Source organism: Chiloscyllium punctatum, chromosome 32 (assembly GCF_047496795.1).
Source record: "Chiloscyllium punctatum isolate Juve2018m chromosome 32, sChiPun1.3, whole genome shotgun sequence".
In the NCBI taxonomy this organism is placed as follows: domain Eukaryota; kingdom Metazoa; phylum Chordata; class Chondrichthyes; order Orectolobiformes; family Hemiscylliidae; genus Chiloscyllium; species Chiloscyllium punctatum.
In genome coordinates, this window is record NC_092770.1 from 21399098 (window position 1) to 21412661 (window position 13564).

A 13564-nucleotide genomic window follows, 5' to 3' on the forward strand; every position below is an offset into this window, starting at 1 on the left:
GGGAATTCTATACTTTTTTTTAGATAATCTGTGCAGTAGCATTCTATGCCTTTTTAGGTAGATCTAAAATATGCTGTGCCATTATGTGTAAGAAAAGCAGGGAGTTACATTCACCAGAACTAAAATCAAAATGAATTAACTGATGTTTTAGAACCTTGGCTCCACAAAAACTGGCTGCTGCTTTAGTTTGCAAAATAATACTCCACATACTTCCAAGTTAATTCATTGGCTGTGCAGCACTGGGATGCACAAAGGATTTGAAAGATGCAATGTAGCTGGAAGGTTTTTTTGCCCCAATGTTTGAAGGTTGAATTTACTGAAAACCTCTGGAGAATGTTTGGCACAAAGAAAACTTTTTTAAAACTGTGGGAGAAATCTGGTGAACTGTTTAAAACTAATGTACGTTCCTGGCTGCATCCCTTGCACGTAGAATGATGGAGATGTACAGCACAGAAACACCCTTCGGTCCAACCCGTCCATGCCGACCAGATATCCCAACCCAATCTAGTCCTACCTGCCAGCACCTGACCCATATCCTCAAACTCTTCCTATTCATATACCCATCCAGATGCCTTTTAAATGTTGCAATTGTACCAGCCTCCACCACTTCCTCTGGGAGTTCATTCCATACACATTCCACCCTATGCATGAAAAAGTTAGATTTCTTTTTCAATTTTTCCCCTCACCCTAAACCTATGCCCTCTTGTTCTGGACTCCTTCACCGCAGGAAAAAGACTTTGTCTATTTAGAACATAGAAGAATACAGCGCAGTACAGGCCCTTCGGCCCTCGATGTTGCGCCAATCAAAGCCCACCTAACCTACACTAACCCACTATCCTCCATATACCTATCCAATGCCCACTTAAATACCCATAAAGAGGGAGAGTCCACTACTGCTACTGGCAGGGCATTCCATGAACTTACGACTTTATCCTATCCATGCTCCTCAGTCTGCCATATCTTAAAACTATCAGCTAACTATTATTAGCAACTTTTGCATTGCTTGCTTGGATTATAAAGAGTGAGATTGAGTGGAAATATAATTCCAGGAATATGATTTTAAACAGAACTGCGCTGAGGTAGAATCTTGTCTTTGCTATTTAATCAATGATCAATTTGTATTCCATTAATTGGTGAGTTACAAAAGGAGTTAGAGAATGCACTCCTCCAGCAAAAGTAGTGTTGCCAAACCTCAACCCTATTTCTCTTAAAAACTGCATGACTCAAGTCTTTTCATTGCAATTTCAGTTTAACTAGTTACAGTTTCCAAATGAAGTCCAGTGAGTAAAATTTAATTCAAATGTGTTGCAAAATATCATTTCTTTTAATCTCCATTCAAAACACAAAACTACTGACCAGAACAATATTAGTAATCTAATCTAAGTAATCCAACAAGAACTGGGTCTTACCGAGGTGTCGAATATGCCATAAAGGGTTCAATAAGGAATGTTGGTTGTGAAATACTATTAACATAGGAGGGGTCACTACTCCTTCGGCTAGTGCACTGCTGTACAGATTCTCCCTAGAAAAGAAGGGAAACTGAATAAATGAGAAAATCAGACATGCAATATTTTCATATTACCAGAAATGGGGTTCTTGTCTCAGTATATCAGTTAATAAGTACACTAGAAAATATTGCAAACATTATTTACAAAATAGATATTATTTCACGCATTGTTAGATACAAAAATCTTCATCCTAGGATTAAAATCCGCCTGTGTCTCATCTGTCTCTTTTGCTGTAACCTCCTCCAGCCCTCCTGCACATCCCAATATTCCTGTTTTCCACCAACAGTGCCCATGCCTTCTGTTGCCTTTACCTTTAAGCCATAGAATTTCTTTTTTTTAAATTTCAGCATTTCTACTCCTGCCTTTAAGATGCTCTTCAAAACCTAACTCCTCGTTTATCTTAATACCTCCATGTGTGGCTCAGTGTCAAATACTGTCTGTTGGAAACCCCCATAGCATACTGAGATATACTAGGTTAAAAGGCGATAGGAAGTATTGTAAACTTTAGAAAATATTTACACATGCTTCCTGATTTCCTTTTGTTTCCTTTTTTTAAAAGAAGGACATATTATTTCAACTATTATGGACAAAATCAATTTGAGGGTTGCAGGATTCAGAATTTTCAGACAGTGGGAATTTGAGTTGAAAGCAATAATTATTGCTGGGTCAATAATCCTCAATGACACTGCACTGCTGTGCTGGCCCCAGTGTTTCAGGGCAAGTACAGTGGGCCAAATGGTCTCCTTTGCTATACAATTCCATACAAATGGAAAATACATGGGACTTATTCCTTCAACTTTCTATTACCACTAAACTGACTTAACTTTATAGTGGCATTGTGGCAGTGTCACTGACTAGTGAGCCAAAGATGCAGCTCTGGTGATGTGGGTTCAGGTCCCTCCACAGCACCTTTATCTGGTCTGGAAATTGTACCTCCACATCCTCAGTGGTTGGCTCTTAATTGCCCTCTGAAATGGACTAGCAATCCATTCAGTTCAAAGGGAATTAGGAATGGGCAACAAATACCAGTGAGGATCACATCCCAGGTATGCAGAAAAGAATTATACTATAGGTTTGGTCTGTTGGCTTTATAGTATTCTCATTGCTATAATAGAGAGATGTGGATAAGTGATTGACAATTCCTGGGTAAATTGTTAGCTTTAATGTGAGAAACACATTGCACAAATTATGATCAAGAGGAGAAGACAATCCTTGGTTTTGAGCAAAATTAAGAAGTCCTGACAAAGAGTAAAGGAGTCGCACACAAATATTTCAGTTCTTGGCATTGCCATTTCTGGATAGTTCAGATTAGTTGAAAGCAAACTAAACTAAACTTAATAAAGATTAAAATGAAAACTCTTAACACTTGCTTGAGCAGCATACAATATTGGAGCAGTGTTATGGACCAGACCAGACCAGACCCCCCTCAAAATATTTTAAGAAGGTAGCCTAGACCCTAACTTTTCTTATTTTAAAGGTAGATGTGAGGTGTTGTGTTTCCGATGCAATGTGACCGGTCAAACTACTCAACATTAAACAAAACAACTTCTTTTATCACTCTAGTTAAAATACAAACAAAAGAAATAGGAATTTAGAATAACAACAATTGAAAAACTTAAATAATAAATACACTACCTATTTGTAATTAAGTGCTCCAATATAGTAAAATCCCATAAACACGCCCCTTGGTAAAAAGGCAAATTCAGATACAGATTCTTACATATAGTTGTCCAATCCAGGAGGAAAAAACATCAAGGTTTAGAAAGAAAAGTAGCTGGAAATTCACTGAACCTTTCAGTTCTTTCGAGACTCCAAGTTTCTGTTGCTACTGAAAAAAAACAAAACCTAGAGAGCTGGACACCCATTCAGGCTGCTTCTATTGTTCCAACGTTTGAAAAAACCTAAAGGCCTCACAAAGTATTTACTTGAGTTGTCTTCAGTAGCCATTCAGCACCGCTGCCTTACAACCATTCTTTTTTTTTAAAAAAGGACAAAATAACTGTTTGAAGTGACAGCATCATCACAGCAAGAGTAAACCACTTGGCCCTTCAAGCCTATCCACCAATCAACATGATCATGACAAATCTCCCAGCTCAGTATTCTGCTCCTGCTTTCTCCCCATGCTGTTTGATCCCTAACAACTGTATGTAACTCTTCCTTGTAAACATTCAATGTTTTGGCTCCAACCACTTTTTGTGGTAGAGAATTGCACAGGCTCACTACACAATGGATGAAGAAATTGTTCCTCATCTCAGTGTGAAATGGCCTTCCCTGAGCCCTCACACTGTTACCCTTGTTATCTGGAACATACTACGTTTACGCTGTCCAGTCTGTTAGGATTTTATAGATTTCTATGAGATTCTCATTCTTCTAAACTCCAGTGAATAGAAGTCCGACAGTGGAGAAGTAGACCCTCTGAAGACCATCTCATCCAGACTCACCCCATTTCTGTAAATACGCATTTCCCATGGTTAATCCACCTCACCTGCATATCCCTGGAACACTATGAGCAATTTAGCATGGCCAATCCATTTAACCTGCACATCTTTGGACTGTGGAAGGAAACCCATGCAGGGAATGTGCAAACTCTGCACAGACAGTCACCCAAGTGTGGAATCGAATCTGGGTCCCTTGTACTGTGAGGCAGTAATGTTAACACTGAGCCACCGTATCGCCACAATCTAATCTCTCTTCGTAGTCTCCTCTGAAAGACAAAACAAGTTTTTCTATATGCAACAGCATGAAAAATGTACAAAAGAAACTGTGGCAGAAACTTGATGTACAGCCAGAAATGTGCTCATCAAAGACATCCAACAGCCCTGCCACAAAATTTCAACTAGAAATTTCTTTTTTTTTCAAATGTAGCAACAAACCCCTGCATGCCTTATGCAGCAGAGGGAAAATGTTAAGAAAATAAACTGCCTACAGCTAACTGGCTGTATTATTAAGTTTACAATCAATGAAGCATGACTGAAAGCGGAGCACCTGAAAGGGATTCCAGCTATGGGTTAAGGTTTTTTTTTAACTGGGATTTATCTTGAGCTCTAGGTTGGCTAAGTATTCAAATCTACTAATATATTTAAAATAATGCATCTGTACTCTCCAATGTCTTACCCTCATTGCAGCACTGTCTCCAATTTCTGTAATGGGAAATGTCTGTGTAAAACTAGTCACGTTGTAATTACATTCTTTTCCCAAGGGCATTACAATACAACCACTGTTAGGGTAGTGCACTGAAGCAGGACAAGTTTAAACATCATTCCTCAAAATAAATATGGATGTAAGAATATATTACAGGTACACCCATTAGGAGAGAATCTATAATTTTAAAATGGGAATCAATTATATTTGTATACCTTGGTCCAATTAACACCATAACCACAAACCGACATAATGCAAATGTCTCAGAAATGAGGGCTGTGACTCTGCTGATATTGTAGGCTTCCATTAAAGAATTCACTGGCCCATACAAAGTGAAATATTAACCCACTGTAGTGTACCAAGGTATAAATACATGCAAAAAGCACAGGGCTTACTCTACATTGGCCACCAGCCATTTTTCCAATTGCTTAGTAATCCGCTGTCGTTTCCATTCTGTAACATTTGCAACAAACACACCAACATTAAAGGAACAGGTCGTGGGATTTATCCCTAGATCTCGGACAGTTGGCTTCCGGTAATCCAAATGTCCCATATACGTGGTCTGGAAAGATAAAGTGACAAAGTTATAATTGCAGTGACCAAAAGATAATGCAAACTAAAGGAAGCCATTTTGTAAATAAAGGTCCACTTTCAATATTGGTTTATGCTTTATTGTTACCGACATCAGTTCAGGTCACCTGCATTCCCATACTCCTGACCATCTCGTGAGTTGAGGTCAGATCACAGTCTGTTGAGAAGGCAGCAGCATGGCCAGGCTTAAGCACAGTGTTGTACAAATCCTGGATATCACCTGCAGTGAAAACCAGTCCAAATTCAAATACCAAGGTATAGTTACAGAGAGACAGTCAACAGTTTAGCCAAAACATATCAATTACTGTAATAACACTTATGTGGATGGTCACACGTGACTATTTTACATAGCAGAGCAGGCTTGGTGAGCTGAATGACCTATTCCTGCACCTAAGTTCCTTTAAGAGCTGGGGAAATAGATATAGGGAGAGGCTGAAGGCTGGGGCGATATAATCAAATACTTGAGATGTATGCAGACACTGTGGGGCATCAAAGTGTACAAACATAGTCAGCATTTCAGAATTCATTAAACTGGAATGGAAATAACCTAGTGAAGCCACAATACTACTCACGTGCAAAACAGCAGAAGCAAGAAGTGATTGACACAGCTAAGTGATCCCACAAGCAATGGATCAAATCTCAGCTCTGCAATCCTGCCACATCCAGTTCATGACTGGTGGTGGATGATTAAACAACTCACTGGAGGAAGAGGCTGTGTAATGAGGTCAGGAGCTGAGTGGCCCCGATGGAACCCAAATTGGACGTCACTGAGCAGGTTATTGCTGAGCAGGTGCTGCTTGATAGCACTGTTGATGACAACCTCCATTATGAGAACCTGGACATTACCTGATTGGCATAAATGATTACGGGACAGTGAGGTACCTGCAGATGCTGGAGATCAGAGTTGAGAGTGTGTTGCTGGAAAAGCACAGCAAGTCAGGTAGCATCCAAGGAGCAGGAGAATCAATGTTTCAGGCCGGAGCCCTTCATCAGGAAAGAGGCTGGGAGCCTCGGGTGTGGAGATAAATAGGACGGGGGGTGAGGCTGGGGAGAAGGTAGTTGAGAGTGCAACAGGTGAATGGAGGAGGGGGTAAAGGTGATAGGTCAGAGAGGAGGATGGAGCAGATAAGTGGGAAGGAGGATTGACAGGTGGGACAGGTCATGAAGGCGGTGCTGAGCTGGAAGGTTGGAACTGGCGTAAGGTGGGGGGAGGGGAAATGAGGAAACAGGTGAAGTCCACATTGATGCCCTGGGGTTGAAGGGTCCCGAGGCAGAAGATAAGGCGTTCTTCTTCCAGGCGTTGATGGTGAGAGAGTGGCGATGGAGGAGGCCCAGGACCTGCATGTCCTCGGCAGAGTGGGAGGGAGAGTTGAAATGTTCAGCCATGGGGCGGAGGAGTTGGTTGGTGTGGGTCCCGGAGATGTTCTCAAAAGCGCTCTGCGAGAAGGCGTCCAGTCTCCCCAATGTAGAGGAGACTGCATTGGGAGCAACGGATACAATAAATGACGTGTAAGGTCCTGGGGAGAGTTGCAGAACAAAGACCTTGGAGTGCAGGTTCATAGCTCTTTGAATGTAGAGTCACAGATGGATAGGATAGAGAAGGCGGCATTTGGTATGCTTTCCTTTATTGGTCAGAGTATTGAGTACAAAAGTTGGGAGGTCATGTTGCGACTGTACAGTACATTGGTTTGGCCACTTTCGAAACTTGTGTGCAATTCTGGTCTCCTGCCTATCGGAAGGAAGTTGTGAAAATTGAAAGGGTTCAGAAAAAAATTCCAAGGATGTTGCCAGGGTTGGAGGATTTCAGCTATAGGGAGAGGCTGAATAGGCTGGGGCTGTTTTCCCTGGAGCATCAGAGACTGAGGGGTGACCTTAGAGAGGTTTAGTAAATCATGAGGGGCATGGATAGGATAAATGGACAAAGTCTTTTCCCAGGGTGGGGGAGTCCAGAACTAGAGGGCATTGGTTTAGGGTGAGAAAGGAAAGCGACCAAAGAGGCAACTTTTTCACGCAGAGGATGGTACGTGTATGGAATAAGCTGCCAGAGGAAGTGGTGGAGGCTGGTACAATGACAACATTTAAAAGGCATCTGGGTAGGTATATAAATAGGAAGGGTTTGGAGGGATATGGGCCGAGTACTGGCAGGTGGGACTAGATTGGGTTGGGATATCTGGTCAGCATGGCTGAGTAGGACCGAAGGGTCTGTTTCCGTGCTGTGCATCTCTATGATTGTAATTGTCTCCAGGAAACATTTTTATATGACAGAACACACTGGCATGGTCTAGAATAAGCTTTCTTTTCTTCACTCTTTCCTGGTATGTCACTGGAAAAATCAACATTCATTCCTTATCCCTAATTGTCCTTGAAAATTGAGGCCATTTCAGGGGGCAGTTAAAAGTCCCCATTGCTGCAGGTGTGGGTAGATAAGGGTGGCAGGTTTGATTTCCTCCGCTAAAGGTCATGACTGAACCAGGTCAGTTTTTAAAAGTCATCATTTGTTCAACTGAATTTCAATTTTAGTCGATACAGTAGGATTTGAACCCACAACTCCAGAGTAACCTCTCTGAGCTACTAGTTGAGGGACATTATCACCACCTCGTCCACGGTCTCAGTGGATGGGTGAAGCAGACTCAATATTCACATTCAAAAGATGATTGCACACATATTTGAAAGGAAAACAATTACAAAGTTATTAGATTCCCTACAGTATGGAAACTGGCCCTTCGGCCTAACAAGTCCATATTGACCCTCCAAAGTGTAACGCACCCAGACCCATTCCCCTGCCCTGTCTTTACCCCGACTAATGCACCTAACACTATGGGCAATTTTAGCTTGGCCAATTCACCTGACCTTCACATCTTTGGATTGTGGGAGGAAACCAGAGCACCCGGAGGAAACTGACACAGACACGGGGAGAATGTGCAAACTCCACACAGTCGCACAAGGCTGGAATCAAACCTGAATCCCTGGCGCTGTGAGGCAGCAGTGCTAACCACTGAACCACCGTGCCACCCATCATTATAGGGAGAGATCAAAGAAGCCACATGTCATTTTTATCTTTCTTGAACTGAAACCTATGCAAAGTAGCTCGATTCTGCCACCTTGTTCTATATTCTCCACCAGAGGAAACAGATTCTCTGTCTGCACCCTATCAAACCCTGTAATTGTCTGAAATGCCATTGCAATTCCATTCCCCTTTATAGCCTCGATGAGCTACAAGCCCAAACCAAGCAGCAGGCCTCATGTTTTTTAACTATTCATTTATAGCAGAGACGGCCAACTCAATGCTCCCTTTAGGTTCTCCTTCAATGCTACTACAGAAATCCCCACATAGCCGCGGGGGATACATTCCAAGACCTAACACGGAAGGCTGAAATCGCACATAGTAGCCAACCCATTCACTTCAATGGGAAATTTACTTTCCCGGCCATCTCCTGGTCACTGGTTCTGGAAGGTACCCTATAATATGTTCGGGTCATGGTAAAATGTGGGTAACTGAAACCACGGAAAAAGATTCCACAGATATAGGGGCTCGCCTTGTATTTTTAAGTAGTGGTACTAGCTCACCTTTCCCAGTTAAGACAATGTGCTGCTCAGTAGAGGCATGGCAATGCTAGCTGAGGTCCAGCCACCCACCACTCATACTGCACAATGCCTGCACAGACTGCGTACCAGGGTATCGCATTTAGCTCTGATCATGGGGAAGCAGGAGGACTGCATGCAGTGCAGATTCACCAGAATGCTACTGCCACCCAAAAATCTTTAAAAATCTGAGGCCAGTTGTAGCTCATCGAGGCTATAAAGGGGAATGGGACTGCATTGTTTCAGACAATTATAGGGTGTGGTAGGTGCCTAGAGAGAATCTACTTCCTCTGGTGGAGAATAAAGAGAAAGGTGGCAGAACCTTAAAATTAGAACAATGGTTGACACTAGGAGAGACCTCCTCACACGGAAGGCAATAGAAAATTGGAACTCTCTCTATCTGAAAGGTCATTGAGCTGGGGAGAAATCAAAAATGTCAGAACTGAAATTGATAGAATTCGTTAATGAAGGGAACCAAGATTCTGGAGCCAAAGCAGGGAAATGGAGTTAGGAGACAGACCAGACATGGTCATTGAATGTTAGAACAGGTTCAAAGTTGCTGAATGGTCTTATTCCTTTCCCTTTGAGTGTATAGTGATGCTCTGGTTTTCAAAGGCCAGCACACTAAAGGCACTGAATGATTCACTTCTGATGTGTGATCCCACTTTGACCCGTTACATTATAATAGAGCTGGTATGGAAATATTCACCATCCAGAAAGTACCTTGTATAATAACATCATCGTCCAGGTATATCACCTTTTCATGATCACGAATAAGAAATGGAATGAAGTATCGGACAAAGTTGAGCTGAAATAGAAAGACATTCTGTCAAATGACAACACTACGTGAAAGTAACTGAAAAAGGATCACCTGGAAAAACATGAAACAAGTCAGGATTACTGTGAAACAGATCAGGAGAAGCAGGAAGCAAACTGGGATCACCGTGAAACTGATTGGGATCTCCACGACACAGACTCGGATCACCGTGAATCAGACTGGGATCACCGTGAAACTGATTGGGATCACCATGACACAGACTCGGATCACCGTTAATCAGACTGGGATCACCGTGAACCAGACTGGGATCACCGTGAACCAGACTGGGATCACCGTGAAGCAGATTGGGATCACTGTGAAGCAGACTGGGATCACCGTGAAACTGATTGGGATCACCGTGAACCAGACTGGGATCACCGTGAACCAGACTGGGATCACCATGAAGCAGACTGGGATCACCGTGAACAAGACCGTGATCACCGTGAACCAGACTGGGATCACTGAGAAGCAGACTGGGATCACCATGAAGCAGACTGGGATCACTGTGAACCAGACTGGGATCACCGTGAAGCAGATTGGGATCACCGTGAACCGGATTGGGATCACCGTGAAGCAGACTGGGATCACCATGAAGCAGACTGGGATCACCGTGAACCAGACTGGGATCACCGTGAAGCAGATTGGGATCACCGTGAACCGGATTAGGATCACCGTGAATCAGATTGGGATCACCGTGAAGCAGATTGGGATCACCGTGAACCGGATTGGGATCACCGTGAACCGGACTGGGATCACCGTGAACCGGACTGGGATCACCGAGAACCGGACTGGGATCACCGTGAACCGGACTGGGATCACCGTGAACCAGACTGGGATCAAGGTTAGATCTCATGGAATACAGGGAGAACTAGCTATTTGGATACAGAACTGGCTCAAAGGTAGAAGACAAAGGGTGGTGGTGGAAGGTTGCTTTTCAGACTGGAGGCCTGTGACCAGTGGAGTGCCACAAGGATCGGTGCAGAGTCCACTACTTTTCATCACATAAATAATTTGGATGTGAACATAGGAGGTATGGCTAATAAGTTTGCAGAGGACTGAAATTAGGGGTTTATCGGACAGTGAAGAAACTTACCTCAGAGTACAATAGGAACTCAATCAGATAGTCTGATGAGCCAAAGAGTGGCAGATGGAGTTAAATTTAGATAAATGCGAGGTGCTGCATATTAGAAAGGCAAATCAGAGCAGCACTTCTACACTTAATGATAAGGTCCTGGGCAGTGTTGCTGAACAAAGAGACCTCGGAGTGCAGGTTCATAGCTCCTTGAAAAAGGAATCACAGGTAGACAGGATAGTGAAGAAGAATTTGGCACGCTTTTTTTTATTGGTCAGTGCATTGAGTATAGGAATTAGGAGATCATGTTGCAGCTGTACAAGACATTGGTTCGGCCACAGTTGGAATATTGTGCATAGTTCTGGCCTCCCTCCTATTGGAAGGACATTGTGAAACTTGAAAGGGTTCAGAAATGATTTACAAGGCTTTTGCCAGGATTCGAGAGTATAGGGAGAGGCTGGAGCTGTTTTTCTTGGAACACTAAAGACTGAGGGGTGACCTTTTAGAGGTTTATAAAATTACAAGAGGCATGAATAAGGTAAATATACAAGGTGTTTTCCCTAGGATAAGGGAATCGAAAACTAAAGGGCATAGGTTTAAGGTGATGGGGCAAGATTTAGAGTCATAAAGATGTACAACACTGAAACAGACCCTTCAGTCCATCTCATCCATGCTGACCAGATATTCCCAACCCAATCTAGTCCCACCTACCAGCACCTGGCCCATATCCCTCCAAACCCTTCCTATTCATATACCCATCCAGATGCTATTTAAACATTGCAATTGTACCAGCCTCCATCACTTCCTCTGGCAGCTTATTCCATACACGTACCACCCTCTGCATGAAAAAGTTGCCCCTTAGGTCTCTTTTATATCTTTCCCCATTCACCCTAAACCTATGCCCTCTAGTTCTGGACTCCCCCATTCCAGGGCAAAGACTTTGTTTATTTATCTTTAAAGGGACGTAAGGCACAATGTTTTCATACTAAGGGTGGGGCGTGTATGGAATAAGCTGCCAGAGGAAGTGGTGGAAGCTGGTACAATTACATTTAAAAGACATCTGGATGGGTATATGAATAGGAAGGGTTTAGAGGGATATGGGCCAAGTGCTGGCAAATGGGACTAGATCAGGTTAGGATATCTGGTGGGTATGGATAAGTTAGACCAAAGGATCTGTTTCTGTGCTGTACGTCTCTATGAGTCTGTCACTATGACACTGTGAACCAGAATGGGATCACTCAGGTAGATTGGAGTCACTGTGAAATAGATTGGGATCAGTGTGAGGCAGATCTAAAACACTGTTCCTGTGCTGTATATTGTATTGAATTGTATCATGTATTTCAATCAACCTTCCTGTATCTACATTAATGACAGAAGATGAGAATGGAATGCTTGTTAAGAACACTGGAAAGATGGAGGCTGGGCGGTGACCTTATAGAGGTCTACAAAATCATGAGAGACATAGATATGGTGGATAGTCAGAGGCTTTTTCCCAGGATGGAAAGGTCAACTACAAGAGGGCACAAGTTAAAGGTGAGAGGAGGAAAGTTTAGGGGAGGTGTGTGGGGAAAATGTTTCATACAGAAGGTGTGGGTGCCTGGATTGCCCTGCCAGTGGAGGTCGTGGAAGCAGGCATGTTAGCAACGTTTAAGGCTTATTTTGATAGATACATAAATGGGAGGTGAACAGAGGGACAGAAGCTGTTCATGGACAATAAGTAGCAAGTCTAAATAAGGAATAGGAATCTTTGCAGGCTTGGTTCCTGTGCTGTATTGTATTGTATTGTATCTTATATTGTACTGTATAATGCATTTCAATCAACCTTTCTGTGTCTAAGTGATAACAGAAGATGAGAACTGAATGCTTGTTAATTCTGTATTCTTTGCAAGTAATAGGTTTTATTATCTAAGACATAGAGGAATGGCAGGGCAGCTTCAACTCTCAGGGTGTTTAGGACAAACTTTCTCTCTTTGACGGTTGCGTACATTTGAATCTCTCTATCTCAGAGGACAGTAGAGGTGCAATCATTACATTGTTTTAAGCCAGAGGTAGACAGATTCTTCCTAACCAATAGAATCATGGCTTATTGTGGGTCAATGGGAATGTGGAACTCAAACAACAAACAGATCAGCCATGATCTTATTGAATAGCAGGAGAGGCTTGACGGGCTGAATGGCCTATTCTTAATTTGTGTCTTTTGAGGAACATGTTAAATAAATCTGTAACAATGCTGTAGGCACTGCAGGGTGTCCCAGGGATTCATCCCCATCCTGTTAATCTGAGCTCGAATCATGCATACTTACTGGTTGTAGTAACTCGGGTCTCGCTGAGTCTGGTCTTACTTTCCCCTGCAGCACAGCAGCATTGAATTCCAGCACTCTGTAGTGGATGCCTTTCAGCTTTGTGTTTTCAATCCACTTGCTAATGCAAAGTAAGGGGGTAGCGGAGAAAACATAATTAACCTGTTTATCTATCTGAGGAAATGATGACGAGTGGAGGGGAGTACACAAAGGTCAAAGCCATACTAAGGTGGGGAATTCTTGTTCCTTCATATCATGGTATCAAGTTTCTTCACATTAGCTCTTCATTAGAATGTATCTCCATTCATCCCACTAAATCTAAACAGCAGGCTCACATTTTGTGTTACATTCAGAACCATATTGAAAGTCTACGTATTATTATAATGTTTTTGGAGCAGCAGAGTGAAATGTTTCCTCAAATTTATCAGGATTCCAACTTGTCAAGGCCATTTGACTCAGTCATTTGATTTCCATCTCATTGCGACCTACCACAGAATCCATTTCTTGCTTAGTGTGGTCTGACCAGCGGGATTTAAGGGGCTGTAACTGGGTG

At 42.7% G+C, this 13564-nt stretch overlaps 1 protein-coding gene across 5 annotated transcripts in view; it reads right to left on the reverse strand.

Annotated features, from left to right (window-relative positions):
* The window catches only part of glt8d2 (glycosyltransferase 8 domain containing 2), a 44247-nt gene that overhangs the window by 3374 nt on the left and 27309 nt on the right, over nucleotides 1-13564 (reverse strand). For all 5 annotated transcript variants that reach the window (XM_072551861.1, XM_072551863.1, XM_072551865.1 and 2 more), the window contains 5 exons: nucleotides 13015-13132; nucleotides 9546-9630; nucleotides 5348-5460; nucleotides 5045-5211; nucleotides 1410-1522 (listed from right to left, as the gene is read on the reverse strand). In XM_072551861.1, coding sequence (XP_072407962.1) covers nucleotides 1410-1522; nucleotides 5045-5211; nucleotides 5348-5460; nucleotides 9546-9630; nucleotides 13015-13132 — 596 coding nt within the window. The remainder of the gene's footprint in view (nucleotides 1-1409; nucleotides 1523-5044; nucleotides 5212-5347; nucleotides 5461-9545; nucleotides 9631-13014; nucleotides 13133-13564) is intronic.